Source organism: Glycine soja, chromosome 16 (assembly GCF_004193775.1).
Source record: "Glycine soja cultivar W05 chromosome 16, ASM419377v2, whole genome shotgun sequence".
Classification (NCBI taxonomy): domain Eukaryota; kingdom Viridiplantae; phylum Streptophyta; class Magnoliopsida; order Fabales; family Fabaceae; genus Glycine; species Glycine soja.
In genome coordinates, this window is record NC_041017.1 from 37,140,280 (window position 1) to 37,157,912 (window position 17,633).

Below are 17,633 nucleotides of genomic sequence, written 5' to 3' on the forward strand. Positions count from 1 at the left end.
TAGATATACATTGATTTATCTACAACCTTTGAAGGCTAACCATTGACTAATATGTTTCTATGATTTAGTCTAAAGATATGAGCAAAATTATGCTGCAGTGATCCTTCAACATCCTGTCAAGGGAAAAATCCAGTTGAACTATGAACTATCTTGGCTTTCAAGCACTGCAAGTATTAAGTTTGAAACTAAGAATTTGTGTCCATTTAGTGCTTTGTGGTATGATTTTATTTAATTAGACACAGAAAAATCGGAAGAAATTCAAGAATTGAGTTCCAAGGAACAAAGCCAAATGCCTTAATATCTCAGTGATATGTATTGTACATTAAGTAAGATTGGAGAAAAACATGAAGATGAATGATTTAGAGAGTTGGAGCTCTCTCAGCAGATCCAGAAATGACAGTGAGCAAGTTGTTGCCAAAAGGGTCACTGAGATGTTTTGCAAGGTTCTCAACAGGACCTTCTCCAGTGACATAAGCTTGGAAGTAGAAACCAAGCATGGCAAACATAGCAAGTCTTCCATTTTTAATTTCCTTCACCTTTAGCAGTGCAGCTTGGTCTGGATCATTTGCAAGCCCCAATGGGTCAAATGGACCACCTGGATGAAGTTTGTCTTCGAAATTCTGTTCAAAATAGGTTACAATTAGTAAATAAATCAAATCATTAAGCATGCGAATGGGATTGTTCATGCTCCACAAACTTGCTTTTGAATGTGTCAAATGGGATTTTGCAGGAAAAAAAAGTTTAGTTGTTCCTTATAATCAAGTTTGTTATAAGGCATTTAACTAATTACAAAAAAATGTAGCTTTTGTGTTGGGATGCGAATTTTATGCCACGCTTTACTACAAACTTCCTTATGAGATTAAATTTCTAAACGTAACTCAGCTTCAAACTCAATTTTAGCCAAATATCAAGATCATTGAAAATTAAGTTTGCTAATGCTTATCCAGACACACACTTAACATTTTGTAACAAATTATTTCAAATTTATGAACACAGTGCTGATGTGCACAGACTAATTCAGAAATATAGCAGTAATAAGATGGTTCAGTGGAATAAATAATACCCTTGTTGTATTAATATTCCTCATGTTATAAGAAGGTTGAGAAAAAATGTATTGACAATGACTGCAAATAAATATTCAAATTCAAATTGAGCAATTTACATACCAGGCCATTAATAATTCTGTAGTACTCTGCACCTCCCACAAGAACAATCTCAGCAATGACAGCCACAATAAGATTGATGGGGATGGGTTTCCCGAAGTAGTTCAAGGTACCCCCATCAAGAAGCAGAGCTCCAGTCTGCATCGATTGCATAAAGAAAATTAACTTCCCTTAATGTAAAGAATACACTCACAAAATACATTGCTATGTGCTAAATTGAAACTTTGAGAGTAAGTAACTTTAGTGAAAACAAAAACAGATTATTGTGCAATTATCAGGATTAATTTAAGACATGGTTAACAATGAGCACTAAAAATTTGAAGATGAGATGGGTAAAATAAAAGGGAAAGAAACATTCTCTCCGTCTATGTTGAATTTGCACCAGAATGGACATTTACACAAATAATTTGCTCGTAGAAGAGAAACTGAAGAGTCTTTCATTAGCACTTGTAAGATCTATTGAATTTCATTTGTTGAGTGTCATAAAAAAATAATGTATTAGTGAACTTGACACAGTGAAAGTTGTTATAAAGCTTGCAAACCTTGAACCAAACAGCCTCAGGACCGCAGTTTGCTCCATATTTGTTGAAGGCCTCGGGAATGATGAATCCAGCAGCACCAAGCATTGCCCATCTGGCGTGAATCAATTCAAATGCCTGATATCTGCATTAGACCATCAACCAATCAAACCAACATTAGAATACAACTAATGTAACATAACACATACATAGATATCTAAATTGGGAGTGTTAGGCATACTTGGAAAAATCTTCTGGCTTCTTGCTAAGACCAAATGGGTCATAACCATAGCTGCATGGACACACATTACCAAATTAAGTAAAACAAGAACCAAAAAACTTCACAAACACTGTTTGTTTAATGGCTTGCATGTTAATGTGAATTAAAAGTGGACTATAAGAGAGGAGAACATACTCTCCGGGGACTTCTCCGGTCAAGTACTCTGGGATCTCAGATCGGTCCAAGAGACCCTCAGGCAAGAAGATCCTTCTGTCAGGACCTGCAAAACAAACAGAACAAAATAAGTATAGCAACTAGTTAGCACGTGTAACACTCGCTAATGTTAAAGCTACCGAGAGTAACTTTAAGATGGATCAATGTTAAAGGAACAATGGATGTGAAACCAAAAGAGAAATTACTATATGATCTCAAACCATCATGTGTTCATGGTCTTGACCAATCTTCATGCAACATATAACTGAGATTTTTTATTTTTGAGAAAAAAGTTAATAATACTCAATTACATGTCAAGTGAAGATTAGTCAGGATCATGATAGTCCTGGATCATATAATAATTTCTCAAAACCAAACACCCTAGTATTTGTCTTCCTTCAACTACATGGTCCAAAGAACACAGGTTGAATTAACATAAGTTACATAACAGTTGAAACAAACATAACTTGGGGGACTTACCATACCACTTGGCAAGCTCATCATTGGCAGGAGCAGCAGCTGCAGCTTTTTTTGGAGGTGCAGCCTTCTTTTTGGAGAAAAGAGCCACAGTCTTGAAGGAGGCAGGGCTAGAGGCAGATGGAGCTGGCCTTGTGGCACCACTGAGGTTGATGGGGTTTCCAAGCATTTCTGACATGCCAAGGGAAGCAGCAGCAGTGGATGCTGCAAGGGAAGCCATGCTTTGGAATCCTCACAAAAAGCTCAGGTGAATGTGGTGCTGATTCACAAGCCAAGAGGGTGAAGGATGGAAGGTTTAGAGGATGGAGATGCAGATACTATATCCATGGTCTGGTGGATGTGGACGTGCCACGTCAGATTCATCAACATGGACTTTGATTGGTCAACGTGAGAGATTTGTAATCCAATGCAAGGAGTTGATTGGTTATTCTATGATGATGGTATCTCCTGAGCTGGAAGATTGCTTGGTTTTGATAACATGTTTTATCCTCCAACCTCTTGGACTTTTTTCCATCAACCATTTTCAGTAGAAGTAATGGCTACCACATATTTGTAGTAGCACTCACATGAGTTACTGTGAGAGTGAAAAAAATTGTTTTCTTTTGGGACCATACTATTACTATGGGCGGATTTGTATTGTGAAAGAAGAATTTCTATATATGGCCCACCAAACTTCACAAACGAATATTTTAGAAACACATAATTCTGGTACCATTGCAGCTACCCATTTGAATTTGGTGCCACTGCACAAGGTCTTATTCCATGCAAGAATCCACTTTTTGATTTACTAAAATATTTGAAAGTATTTCACACTTTGTTAAAAGTTTAAACACGCCCTACCCCTCAAAAATAAATAAATAAGATTTCAAACAATTTTAAGACTTTCTCCAACTTTGATGATAGACAATTCATCCAATACTACGAGACTCAAATCAGTTATCGATTCAGTTAACACACTGGATCAGTGAGCACTGACGGAATCAATTAATTACTAATTAAATTACATGATTTTTTTTTTATAAAAAATCATAACCTGTACTTTGAACAATTATTGAAGAAAATTATACTACACATTTAAAAATTCACAACACACCAATTCACTTAAAAACCTTTTAGTCACTGGTTCACTGGATCATTTCAACCAACTAGGTCGGTTACCAATTCACTCAAAAAACCAGCCCAGACACACCTGCTGCATAGCATTTCCTCCAATATCCAGTTCAAATAAGCTATATTAACGGTTCCCAAACAGACCAACTCGAACGGCCTAATTATGTGTGTGTTTGAGAATTCTTTTACACCCTTCTAAACAGAGGTTTCCCACATTCCAATGCACAAATATAAAAAAGAAGAGAAGGATGGATTGGCATTAAGTTCAACTAAACAGATTTCCAAAAACACACTAGGTCGGTTTTGATGACCATGTAATTCATGCAAGATTTGTTGGAAAATTAGCTTAAAGGGCCTCACAATATTCTGGCATTCAGAAAATTCGTACTGTTAAACGATGGCCGAATTCAATTTCAATTAAGGGCAACTAATAGCTCCCGTTTAAGTATTAGCATGATAATTTAGTATCTCATGTACTGCTACGAGTCTGAATATGCTGTTTTTTCCTTGATTTAGTATATAAAATGGAAAATATTGACAGTTTTTTCTTTATACAACTGTACTTAAAATGGTCTCTTCTTCCATTATCTTCTCCACTTGTCAATTTCTTTCGATGTTGCCTTGATAAACTTTTTAGTATTAATGACAAGGTCGTCCACAAGTGCAGTAATATCATCCCTGAAAATAACATGAAATATCCAAAGGGGGTTAAAAATGAGATGAAATTTGAAAACTAGCCGGTAGTCACAGAACAATTTCACATGTATAAAAATCTTTCAAGCAATAAGATCTTTGCAGTTATGGTATACCTGAAGAATAGTGAATAGAGCCCATTATAACCACACACTGACCGTGTTATGCTAAGTTGTAACAGTTTTTAGTATTCTAATTACGTAATCTATCACAAAATATTTATGTCATGTTTTATTTTCCAATTAGATAAAATCACCAGGTCCTTGAATTTTCCCAATACTACATCTAAACCACGATCCTCACTAAATAAAATTCGTAGTCCCAACTCCTAACTTGAATAAATCAGTAATCTAACCACGCCCATTAAGCTGCTAATTGAACAAACAAAATTATGCAAAGGTTTAAAGAAATGTAAAAATAACAATTGTATTTAGACACCAAAGTCTTGTTACAATTTTTTTCTTTACAATGCAACTTATTATTAGTTTCTTTTTACAATCTTCTAATCAAATTTACTTATTTACGTATAACTTTTTTTAAAAAAATCAAATACAGGAGTTTCATCTCTTTTGGCAATAAACACAAAAGTATTAGCAAAGAAAATATAGAAAGCACTTTGACCAATTGTCAGTAAACTAATAAAGTGAAATAACATAAAAGGATTCAGACAAATGAGCATATCTGCAATTAAAAGAGCATAAAAAGTATTGATAGTTAGACAATTTACTTACTCAGAAATGATGCTTCTAGAACCACGGAAAGGATTTCCAACATTTGAGTATCTCTTGTTCTCATCTTGTGCAATTCCTTTCCCCACACCATAGCCAAACCCAAAACCAACTCCACATCCAGCTCCAAATCCAAAACCAACTTGGAAACCAGGAATTCCAGGGCCAAAACCCACTCCTGGAGTCAAACAAATATTTTGCGTAAGATTCTATGAAGCATAAAACAACAGGAAGTATGTTCAAACAAACTTAAAGATTAAAACATGAACAAGATCAGTAAGCAGCATAAATTACATCTTCCCGCTACTATAGAGCAAGGGATGATTCCAATTATTATTAGAGGCATTGGAAAAATCATCTACTAGCCTACAACCATGCAGAAGAGAAATCTACAGTAAGGTTGAGACAAGAAGATAAAAAGTAGCACACTACATCTCAATATTATACTATTTTAGATTTTAAGAATATTTTCAGTTTTTCACCAATTCCACAAAGGAAAAAACAACTATTTGTCAAAAGTTAACAAAGATTTGTCAGAAGGCATAAAGCAGAGTAAGGATTTCAACAAAGTGTTTTCTTAAACAAGATCAATTAAAGAGATTCCTTGTCATGGCTGTAAATGTCTGGTTTATACTATAAAGACCAAACCAACTATCGAGCACCAAAATTTACCTAAATCCTGCACAAATCTCTCACAAAAATTTAACTATTTAACAGATAAGACTATCAAAAGAGGACTTTGTAATGTTATAAACCGTAGTTTACCAATGACTTGCAATGCCTTAAAGGTTGACATGCAGACAACTTTTGGTCAAAGAGGGGAGCAACATCCCACAATACAGTAAAAAAATCATAATGTCCAACTGAGCAATTGAGGGAGAACCCCCTTTTCATTCATTTATAGGTAAGAACAATTTATTAGTCCCAGTCCCACCAATGATTTCCAAAAGTGGTCACCCCATTCAAGAACTTAATGCCAGCATCTACAAAAACAAAACTACAATTCCTTGTTAGTACTTCCCTTTTCTCCCAATTCATCACTCAGACTTCTCTCTCCAGAGGGCCCTTCATCTTCAGATCATTAATAAGTCAACAACCAAATGTAAAAATAAACAGCACAGGTTTTTGAGATTTCAATCTTATAACTGCAAACTTGAATTCCAATGACAAATAAAGATCTATAAATGTTGAAAATGATTTCTCTTTTCATTTTTTTCCTCAAAGGTATTTTCTTCGGAAGCAATACTATTCAAGGCATTGTAGGACACTAAATGTGGACACTTCTTCAGCAAAGATTTAAACCTTAGTTTGCCACATTGTAAGTAACTAACCCTTTCACTAAACCCAACCTCCCGTTGGTATTTCTGTTTTAATTTTTAATTACAAAAAATGTGACCTTATTTTTTTTTAAATACAAGTAGGAGACAAATAATTATACTCAAGTTTAGATCACTATCAGCGCTAAAGTTTTCTCCTGAGTATTCCAGGCAACAACATACTCAGGCCTCAAACTCAAGACTTTATTTTGTTGTTTTAAAAAACTTTTGCAGAAAACAATCTGCAACTAAAACTTAAAAGTGAAAATAAAAAATGAAAATAGAAAACGATTTCTCAATTCAAAGTCCAAACGGTCCTTTTCTTCTGAGTCCTCCTCCCCTCCCTGTGAAGAAGGGAGTGATAAAGCTAAGCTTTTGCACACAAACTTTCACATACTAGAAAACTACCAGTCTATGACACATAATGATTCATCTCCCAAATTGTTTTTACTAATCGACATAGAACCATTACATAAAAATTTAACAACTATGCGAAATTGAAGCAAATGAAGGGTACAGAGAAAAAGGTTGAAGAATGAACCTCCGAGAAGGCCAAGGCCGAAACCGAGGCCGCAGCCGGCGCCGATGCCGAAGGCGGGGCCCACCTTGCCGAACTGGTCGGACTTCACCACCGGAAGCTTCCACAGCAAACTCTTGTCGTCTTCGCCGTTCATCTTTCTATGTTGGTATGTCTCTCTCTCTCTCTCTGTTTTCAATTTCTTTCTGTCACTGTCTCTGTGACAGAAAAGAGGAAGAGTACTATACTATGCTAAGTGCTAACCAATTACAATACTCTTTGACTATGTGAATATTTTGTATTTTTTGTCAGTAATTGACTATGTGAATCTGAATCTCAAAGTGTTTAAAAAATTACTACATAAAAAGGAAAACTTCATAAAAAAAAAGGGTAAAATTATGAAGACCAAATTGTTCAAAAATTATTAACAGATACAAATATTGAAAAAGACAGAAATGTTGAATTTAAAAGTTTGTTAAACATTTGTGTAAGAAAAATTGTGAAATATAAAGACCAAATTTACCCATGTTATGAGAGATTTAATTCATAATAAGTGTATTTTTATTTTGTTTTAAATAGTTAACTATAAAAAAAATTATGATAGATATTATTTAAAAAAATCTAAGGATTTTTCCGTATTGTTCATAAAAATTGAATCGAGACTTAATTAGATCAAAAGACATAGTCAATGGATAGACGAAGGAGACTAGGTTAGTGGAAAAAATGATTATCAGATTAAAAATAATTAACGGACAAATCTTCAAATTTATCATTTATGTTAATTTCTAATAAATGATTATATAAAAATACTATATAATATCTGTTTTTATATTATTTTCTTTTGTTAATATATCAACAAATAAAAGTAAATTCGTAATATCTTTTATTGAAGGACCAAAATATAATTTTTTGTTGTGTGTCTGGAGACTAAAATAAGAAAAATATAAAATTTATTTTAAAATGTGTGTTAAAAACTTAAAATTAAAATGCTTTTTAACTCCTCTAAAAAATACTATATTTTCTTTGACCCTATGTTTCGACAGTGACATGGCATTATTTTTTTTACCAATTTACCAAAAAGAAAGTGATATGGCGTTTAAGGACTCCCTGATTTTCTAGCAAACCAAACACTGCCTTATTTCATCTCCAGTTGAAACAAACCCTAACATTGCAGTGATAGAGCAATAACCTAAGAAGAGAAAGAGAGAGTATGAGTAACGTGACAGAGAAATTGGGCATCAAGATTGAGAGGAACCCTCCTGAAGACAAGCTCACTCAACTTGGTGTTAGGCAATGGCCCAAGTATACTACTTCTTTTCTTTGCCCTCTTCCTCTTTTTCTTACTTTTGCCCTAAATTTTATATATACATTTATTGCTTGGTCTTCTTGAGTATTGTGGTTGGTTTTATTTATGATACTTTTTATGTAATGTTACTAATGTTTCTGATAACTTGACAAACAAAATGATATAATCTGAATGCAAGTATGGATGGTAGGGATTTGTTATTCAAATCATATGCAATCTAACTCAATTGTGGCTCATCATAACAACAAAGAATTGTATTGTATATGACAGAAACAGAATAACTACTAGAGTGTAGCAATAATTTTTTACCTGATTGTATTGTCCGGATGTGTCCTATTGGCTATAGTCATCATAAGCCTAAAGAAACACAACAGAACTTATCATATTGATTCCTCAAAATGTTCTCTTGGGATATTCAACTGAATGAAGGACCATTATCTGCTAAACAATGTCAAATACTATGTTCAGAGATATGACATTGATACTCTCATGTTAGTCATGTGTCATGTGATTTGAGTTTGTGGTTCAGTAGTTCAAAATCTCTTGGTGAAGGGTATATATATATATATTTGACACAAAAATCTACTGCAGAGATGAGGTTCAATAAATGAGGCCCAATGTGTCCTATAATTATTTCATTTGCTTAGCATTATCATGGATGAGACATTTGTAAATTTTTTATCACTAATCAAGATTGATGAATAAACTTGTGATCAATTTACTTGTTTTTGTTTTAATTTTATAAACTGTCTCTGTGTGCTTTGCGTGTTGCTCACTTAAGTTGCTTGCTTGCACTGATGCACTCAAATGTTATCACTTATTAGAATGTGGCTCTCATTTTTAATTGAATTTAGGGTCATAAGTTTTAATGATGGGTAGAATGGATATTTTTAGAATTTATTTTGAATTATTGAATGTAGTTAGGATGTTTGTCTAAATTGATTTCAACCATAAACTTACATTGGCATGTATTTTTCATTGGGAAGTGCATGAAATGATTTTCCAATGCCAAAACAAAACAGGGACTTAAACTTTCAAGATAAAAGTTTCTACTCTTAACTAAATTTTCTTCAAGTACATGTTTGTTCTTTCTTTTATGAAGTTGTTTCTCTATGTATGACTCATTCTGATGTAAAACAGATGGGGTTGTCCTCCAAGCAAATTCCCATGGACATATGAATCTAAAGAGACCTGCTATCTCTTGGAAGGAAAAGTGAAGGTTACCCCTAGTGGGGCAAATGAGTCAGTAGAAATTGCTGCTGGTGATTTTGTTGAGTTCCCAAAAGGGATGAGTTGCACTTGGGATGTGTCAGTTGCTGTTGACAAGCACTATAACTTTGAATAAAATCCTACAAGGGATATTCCTAATGAATGAAACAGGAGGACTTTCTTGAACAAATAAATGGCTGTAATGTTGAGTGAAATAAGAACTTTTAAGTAGATTTCAGTTTTTGTTGGTAAAGGTGTTATTCTCGCTTTTCTTTCCTTTTGTCTCCATACTTGTTTCATTTTCTTCTCTCTCTCTCTCTCTCTTCTTTTTTTTTGTGATGACTTGTTTCATTTTCTGCATTTGCCCTTAAAAAAAGCTGGGACATCGAATGATTATTGATACTCATAACTAATTCATTGCTTTTTTTTTTAAAAAAAAATTAAATATTTCTGATTGAATTAGCATTCAACAAATTGTTGACATACCTTGGTTCATAGTTCATACCCATAAAACAAGTAATTAGAATCATATGTGTGATGCTCGAACCTTAGTGAAGAGGTTCAGCACAAATAATCAAGATATTTTAGTTCATTCAAATGAAAAGGTGGAGGGGGATACCTGCCCATTATTCTCTGAAGTACACTTAATCAGTTAATCTCGTTTACCATATCAATTTACCACATTTGCATTTTAGAGAAGGGTTCGATAAAATTAATTATTATATTAATTGATAAATATAAATTGATATAAAAATTATAACTTTAGATTTTAAGTTATATTAAACTCTTATTATTATAAAAACTCTTATACTTTTTACTTAAAGATTATAATATTTATTAAAAATTAAAAAAAAGTGTAATAATAATGATAAAGTAACTAATGTAATATTAAATGAGACAATAAATAAAAATATTAAAATATAGAAATAATAAATTATAAATTTATTTTTAATCATTTATAAAGAAATTCTCTAAATTAATAAAATTAAATTTATTAGCGAAACAAACTCGTAAATTCTACCCAAAAAAAAAGTAGACAAAAAAAATTGTACCAGAAAAAAAAAACCGATAAATATCACTTGTCACATGCGTCTCGGTCGCTTAAAAAACACCACACTTCACACATTCGACGAAGAATTGGCGACCGGCGAGAGAGTTAATGGGAGGAAGAATAACGCTTGAAAGGTTCTGAGGTAAGGCCTTTAAACCACCAAGGTTTTGATTATTATAAATTTCGTTTTCTTCGCAACCCATGACTAACTGGAACTATGAAACGGTAGTGGCTTTTTGCAATGCACTTTTTGAGGTAAAACTACAGAGTGTTCTATTCTATTGAGAATTAAACATGAAAATTCCAGAAGCACGGTGCGAACGTTTTGGAAGAAGATAAAGTCGCCAAGTATAAATAAGCCTACAAGGTGTTTGTAAAAATGTTACAGCGATGAAAGTCGTTAGGTTCCAAATGTTGTTGTCTGTTTAGTGGAATTCCTGTTATATGTCATGTAATAGAAGTTAGTAGGGTGAAGGTGAGAATCATATAGGACCCAATAATTTCATATAGACCTTTAAAAAAATTGTGTAACTCAGATTATTTGTATGGTTGTTTGCACCTCAAGATTAGCTTAAATTTGCCTCTCCTATACACAACTAGTAGCCTATTAAAGATGGGCAAGATTCCTGTTCTGGAGTATGTACTGTTTAAGTGTTTGAAAAATCATGAGACATATGGTGGGCATATAACTAAATCTCTTACAAATATGATCTATATGTTGTAAAACAGGATTGTATTTTAGGAAAACATAGGCTATGAGGAAGAAATTAGGAGATATTATAGTATGAATGGATTAAATACTTGTGTAAATGTGATGTTCAATGTTTAAAAAGAGACAGAGAAATAACACTAATCAGGTGTTGTGCTCAGACAAAATTTCAAAACCCTAGCTCTCGACTAAATTTCTATTCTTCTTCCCTCTGTTCCTCTTGTGTTGATTCATTGCTGCCAATACAGCTTTGTTTGATCCTGGTGCCCCTCTTGTTCTTTGCAGTGAGCTACAGGAACATAGAACAAACATACATGGGGCTGCCGCTACTTTCTTCTGCATTATGGGATCCTTCTCATAACTGTGAGTTACCCTTTTCTTTTAATCTTCTTTTATTACATTTTACTTTTAACAATTAAATGTCATTCAACAAGGGGAGCAACAACAACTCTATCTGATTTTAATGTGATTTTTTATTTGCAGGTGTTTCCTCCAGTGTGGAGTTTATCAGGCCCCTTCTATCAGCTTCTAAGTCATATTCTCTTGGTTTGAAGGTTTATTTGCTTTTTTCCTTTTTATTTTTATTTAATATTGTACGTATTTCTAACATCATATCGGTTCATTGCTCTAATGAAATTCAGTATACAAGCCTGGGGGAAGAAACTGCTAAAGGAAATATAAGCATTACATTAAATTAATCTGTTGATATTGGTCAACCAATGATATTGGTTTACTTTCCTAATGTGGGACTGAAAAAGGATCTTGATCTCAATGTCTTTTGGAGTTCTCTAATCTCAAGACTACATCTTTAATTTATTTGGTTGGCTTTTGTTGTGGTGATGTTTGTTTATCTGAGGTTATAAGAGACTTTTGAGATGTTTTTAGAGCATTAGCTGCCATACAGTTTTGTACTATTTTGATGATGTAGCTCTCGGTTGCTATTCCTGTTAGAATGTCCCAGTATACCTGTTGTACTGTTTCAACTTTCAAGGGTGTCCCAGTATTTCACTTTTTGTTTTAACTTTTTCCAGTTAATGCAATTTGTTGTTCTTCAATAGCACTTGCATCTTGTGCTAACTTAAAGGCAACTTGAGTTGTAATACTCTCTTGTGTATGTGCAAAAGCCATTAATCTCCATGCAATGTTCAATATCATATAGGGAATAAAAAGGTTAGCTCCTCTGATGGTGCACTTTAATTCTACTCAGTCCTCCCTTCATATGATAATTGAATTTGTTATTAGTTCCAACTTCCAAGTGAGTTGCAGTGAAGTTCTTCTGGATAAACCTTTGACAAAATACGATTCATTTCTAATGTAGTGATTCAAGTCACTGATCTACTCCCATGGCTGATTGACTTATGTGATGTACATAACCGATGCATGTTTGTGATTCTAGTTGGCAAGATTGCACCAAGCTCCATTGTTGGTGCATTAATCAAATATGTTATATCAGCACAAATGTTGGTTGTTGACACCTGGTTCAGGAATTGAGATGTTCAATTAAACAGGCCATATAGGGCTAGAAAAAAAAATAAAATCAGAGGTTGATTGAGCAATTAATTTTATGGAATGCAACTTTCTTGAAATCCATAGAAACTGATTAACCGTAGAGACTACTTGGGGAATTTGTTATCATTTGCCTGACATTGAAGAAAGTAATCTCCAAGCCTTTTAATATAATAGTGTCCTTTTGTTTTATCTTTCCAAACATCCTTCTTGAAACTTACACTTTAGCTTTGTCTTTGTCGCAGTTTAACTGCCAACAATTTTGCAAGGGAAGATCAAAATTGCCAGGAGTTTTAGTTTGTGCCAGTCGAAGGCCCAAAGGAACTGTGTGGAGACGAAAAACTTTACCACAAAATGAGGATTTACCGCCAATTTTACCAAAGAATAAGAAAAAGCCATACCCTATTCCCTTTAAGGAAATCAAGCAGGCTGGAAGGGAGGACAGGAAACTTGCACACATGGGAATAGAGAAACCTCTTGAGCCTCCAAAGAATGGATTGCTTGTTCCAGATCTAGTTCCTGTTGCCTATGAAGTATTTGATGCTTGGAAGCTTTTGATTGAAGGTCTTGCCCAGCTCTTGCATGTCATTCCTGCACATGGCTGTAGGTAGATTTTATATATATATTTTAATTGTGAATGTCTTGGTTGCTTTGCATTTGTTTCATTTATTTCTAAGGCTGATACAAGATTTATATTCTTATCAACTGAATTCATGCAGTGAATGCTCAGAAGTTCATGTAGCCCAAACTGGTCACCACATTCGGGATTGTTCTGGCACTAATGGTCGGCAGCGTCGTAGTTCTCATGCATGGGTAAAGGGTTCAGTCAATGATATACTTGTCCCTATTGAGTCTTATCATCTTTTTGACCCCTTTGGTAGGCGTATTAAACATGATACACGGTTTGAATATGACCGGATTCCTGCTGTTGTTGAGCTATGCATTCAAGCCGGTGTAGATATCCCAGAATATCCTTCGCGCCGAAGGACCAACCCCATACGGATGTTAGGGAGGAGAGTAATTGACAGAGGTGGAAATTTAGAGGAACCTAAACCGTGGCGCTTTGCAGACCCCTCTTCACTCAATGACTTTGATACTTACAGAGCTTCTGAGCGATTTCCACGACCATCGTTGTCAGATCTACCTAAAATTGCCCAAGAAACAATGAGTGCATATGAAACTGTCAAAAAGGGTGTCAAGAAGTTGATGAGGAAGTACACTGTGAAAGCTTGCGGTTATTGCACTGAGGTTCATGTGGGTCCATGGGGTCACAATGCTAAGCTTTGTGGTGCATTTAAGCACCAGTGGAGGGATGGGAAGCATGGTTGGCAGGATGCTACTGTGGATGAAGTTTTTCCTCCAAATTATGTGTGGCATGTTAGAGACCCTAGGGGGCCTCCCTTAGCATCTGCACTGAGGAGATATTATGGAAAGGCTCCGGCTGTGGTTGAAGTGTGCATGCAAGCTGGTGCACAGATACCAGAAGAGTACAAGCCCATGATGAGGCTTGACATTATAATTCCGGACACTGAGGAGGCAAGAATGATTGCATGATGTAATTTTGACAAAATGCAGCTGTGTTCAGGTGGTGTTGTTGTACATGCATAATCCTAGCATGAGAAGATTCAATGATCTACCAGAAGGGAAAGCCTTGAAGACAATCTTCCACAGGACATGCCTGATTCATTGACTAGGTGCTAGCTTCCCATATATCAAATGTTAGTGTACATGTATATTGGCAATAGCATGGCAAGTAGGTTTTATCACAGAACTTTGGTTCTTCAGTTTGTATAGACTAGTGAAAAGTTATGTCGGAAGATCAATGCACGTGTTAATTTATTTTGTAACAATTACAGTATAATCAAATGAACTTTTTATACATGGTTAAGTGGTTACATGTTCAATGATAAAAAAAAGTGGTTACCTATTCTCCTCAGTCATAAACATAGGGAAGTCCCGTGGTTGTGTATCTCCCCTCGTTCACAAATAACAACCCTTCAATTGGTAGCAGGGCTTGTAAAGTCTATGGCGCTAACGTAAAATCTAACAGTTGTGACCTTCTTGGTTGAGAAAAGAAACCCATTCTTTGGACATGAAGTAGAATTTCTCTCCTGCAGCATACAACTTGATGATGTAGCATGCTGTAAGTGGGTTTCCATCTCTTTATAAAATTGGGTCAGCACTTAGCAGGAATATTTAGCTATTGTATTGTTAATTTTATCTTCTTTTTTTCGTAAAAATAAAAGGACCCAATAAAAAATAAATACATGTCGAAGGATTTAATTTTTTTAAAAAAAAGTTAGGGGGATCTAATTAAATATTGTTAAATATTTCAGGAATTTATAAATTAATTTAACATATTATTTACTCTATTAACATAATAAAATAGTAACATTCTTTTAAAACATACTCTTTATTAATGGTTGGAGTTTACTAAAAATCACATAATTTTATGAGTGCCATTTCTTTTTTTATTGAGATAAATGAGTGTCATTTCTTATTTAACAAGTCTCATAAATTTATAATTAATAAATTTTAACTAATAATAAAATATGTGTTAGAAGAGATTTATTAAAAAAAAATATTTAAAGTTTCATTTTATTATTGAGCCGGTGGATTACCAGGTGGAAAAATTATTTCAACTTAACTAATAACATGAAATTTGAGTCCATATTATTAAAAAAAAACAAATATTAACTATGTTTCTATAACATTTGTTAAGAAATTAATAACAGAAGATTTTTCATTAGAATCACAAAATTACAATGGTTTTTTTACTTATAATTTTCATAATAAATATTTTTTTGTTTTAGTTCTTTAAAAAAAATATTTTTTTACAGAGAGAATTTTTAATGGCTTTACTTTACTCTTGGTCCGCGGTGATATCATATGCTATAATTTCTATAAATATTCTTGCAATGAAAAGGCAACATCTTTTTCGAATTCGGATCCTCTAACGTGATACGGACAATTACGTATCCTTAAAGTGGAAATTTTTTTCCTTCCTCAGTACACAACTTTTGTTGAAACAGAGACTACTATTCGGTAAAGCAATGAAGCCCTCTGTGCTGCGTTTGTCACTGCTTGTTTTCGTTCCTCTGCTTCTCTCCCTCTTCTATGTTGCGCTCATGCCAAAGAAGGAAACCTCTATGAAAACCTATGAGGTCTTTGGAGTGAAGATAGAAAAGAACCCATCTCAGTCTAAACTTACTGATCTTGGAGTCTCAACTTGGCCCATGTAACTTTTCCTCTTTCTTTTCACATTTTGTTTTTTGGTTTTTTTCAAGTATGATCATGTTACTCAGTTTTTTCCCTGTTGCCCATGACGCGTTTCCTTGAAAGTTTCAAGCTTTTCTGCATTACAAATTTTGGGTCTTGGTGATTTTTGTCTGTTTTTGCTCCACACTCCTATCTCAAAAGCTACTGTAGGGGTTAGGCTGTGGGATTTAGTTCTATTTAGTGTGCGTTTGGTTTAACGTTATAAAATTGATTCTAGGTCCAATATTTATTTTAGATCAAATTTTACATGTTTGATTTCACCTTGTAGTGCGTGTTTGATTTGATGGTGGGGAATTGATTAGGAGTACAAAATTAATTTTGGATACATTTTCGAATATTTGGATTCACATTAGAGAAAAATTTAGAATTGATTTTGACTCGTAACTTTGAGTAGTCTCTCCATTGAATCCAATTTTTTTTTTTACTGAATTTTACTCCTAATTGATTTTATAATAAAATATTCAAATATAAACCATATCCTCCAAAATTAATTTTAAACAAAATCAATTTTTTCAACATCCATCCAAACATGCACATAGCATGAATTTTTAAGTCAATGTAACACATGTATGTAGTTAGGGTGCATCCAATGTAACACCATGAATTTTTAAGTCATCCATAGCATTTAGGGTGCATCCTGCGAATATAAATCATTGCATTTCCCCCCTTTAGATACATGTATGTAGTTATTCTATGCAACATTAAAATGCTTGAAAGGTATTGTTGCATCTATTCATAAGTTTAAGTGGGCAGCACGGAGAAATGACTAGCACATTTTAATCATGTAAAACCTGCATTTATGATCTGTGAAGTGCTTTGGTTGTTTGCTTGCTTTGAAGTGCTTTGGTTCTATGCTATCCTTTTATATTTCATACTATCTTTGACACAAGGGACTAAACATTGAACAGGTGGGAAGGTGGTCCAACCAAAATTCCATGGTCCTTTAAAGAAGAAGAGACTATGTATCTGAGACTATGTATCTGCTGGAGGGAAAAGTGAGGGTTACTGTTGAAGGGTCTGTTGAATCTTTTGAAATTGGGGGTGGTGATTTAGTTGTCTTCCCAAAAGGAATGAACATTACTTGGGAAGTGATTGAAGCTGTGAAGAAACACTACAGCTTGAAAAAATAACGTGTACTTATAAGCCTTTTCTGTTGTTGTGGCCTAGTGATGCCATGTATGAAATTGATCAAGCAATTACTTCTCACTAAAGCTATAGTTACTAATTGCTGGCGGGATATACCAAAGCTTTCACTTCCATTAGATTGTACCCTTGTCAATGATCCTATTGGAAATAATCTCTGATCAAACATTAAATAAGTGGGATCCTTTTATAAATTAATGAAGAAAGAGATGAATACTACAAAACTTGTACATCACCTACCTGTCATGTGCATGAGGGGATCCTCTCCAGATTTTTATTATACCAAAATTACATCGATGATAAAGTGACAAGTTTGGCTACAAAGGCCAAAATTTCAGAGTAATCATCCATCTCTGCTGATACCATTTTTCATTAAGCAGTTGAAACTAGCCAATCAATTTGGCACCTATAATTTTTAACTCCTTAGCGATTAGACTTCCTAGTATTGCCAACAAAAACTTCAATATAGTTTCCC

At 34.0% G+C, this 17,633-nt stretch overlaps 4 protein-coding genes and 1 pseudogene across 5 annotated transcripts; 3 read left to right on the forward strand and 2 right to left on the reverse strand.

Moving 5' to 3' along the window:
- Nucleotides 1-249: 249 nt before the first annotated feature.
- Nucleotides 250-3,095, reverse strand: LOC114390649 (chlorophyll a-b binding protein CP26, chloroplastic-like). Its single transcript, XM_028351462.1, has 6 exons — nucleotides 2,595-3,095; nucleotides 2,097-2,181; nucleotides 1,923-1,973; nucleotides 1,706-1,826; nucleotides 1,167-1,301; nucleotides 250-620 (listed from the first exon to the last, which is right to left on the reverse strand). Exons 1-6 carry the CDS (start codon nucleotides 2,809-2,811, stop codon nucleotides 360-362), a joined length of 870 nt encoding a protein of 289 aa, XP_028207263.1. The 5' UTR covers nucleotides 2,812-3,095; the 3' UTR covers nucleotides 250-359.
- A 978-nt stretch (nucleotides 3,096-4,073) lies between these two features.
- LOC114390541 (ATP-dependent RNA helicase glh-2-like) lies at nucleotides 4,074-7,200 on the reverse strand. The gene is made up of 3 exons (XM_028351293.1): nucleotides 6,980-7,200; nucleotides 5,126-5,300; nucleotides 4,074-4,379 (listed from the first exon to the last, which is right to left on the reverse strand). The coding sequence occupies exons 1-3, from the start codon at nucleotides 7,110-7,112 to the stop codon at nucleotides 4,286-4,288; spliced, it is 402 nt and encodes a 133-aa protein (XP_028207094.1). The 5' UTR covers nucleotides 7,113-7,200; the 3' UTR covers nucleotides 4,074-4,285.
- An 864-nt stretch (nucleotides 7,201-8,064) lies between these two features.
- Nucleotides 8,065-9,756, forward strand: LOC114390542. The gene is made up of 2 exons (XM_028351294.1): nucleotides 8,065-8,257; nucleotides 9,402-9,756. The coding sequence occupies exons 1-2, from the start codon at nucleotides 8,166-8,168 to the stop codon at nucleotides 9,604-9,606; spliced, it is 297 nt and encodes a 98-aa protein (XP_028207095.1). The 5' UTR covers nucleotides 8,065-8,165; the 3' UTR covers nucleotides 9,607-9,756.
- Nucleotides 9,757-10,534: 778 nt separating this feature from the next.
- LOC114390539 (APO protein 1, chloroplastic-like) lies at nucleotides 10,535-14,624 on the forward strand. Its single transcript, XM_028351292.1, has 5 exons — nucleotides 10,535-10,663; nucleotides 11,516-11,593; nucleotides 11,714-11,784; nucleotides 12,982-13,343; nucleotides 13,456-14,624. Exons 2-5 carry the CDS (start codon nucleotides 11,545-11,547, stop codon nucleotides 14,288-14,290), a joined length of 1,317 nt encoding a protein of 438 aa, XP_028207093.1. The 5' UTR covers nucleotides 10,535-10,663; nucleotides 11,516-11,544; the 3' UTR covers nucleotides 14,291-14,624.
- Nucleotides 14,625-15,660: 1,036 nt separating this feature from the next.
- LOC114390540 lies at nucleotides 15,661-17,382 on the forward strand (annotated as a pseudogene). Its single transcript, XR_003661975.1, has 2 exons — nucleotides 15,661-15,974; nucleotides 16,924-17,382. The product of XR_003661975.1 is annotated as an uncharacterized LOC114390540 (transcript).
- The last annotated feature ends 251 nt before the right edge of the window (nucleotides 17,383-17,633 follow it).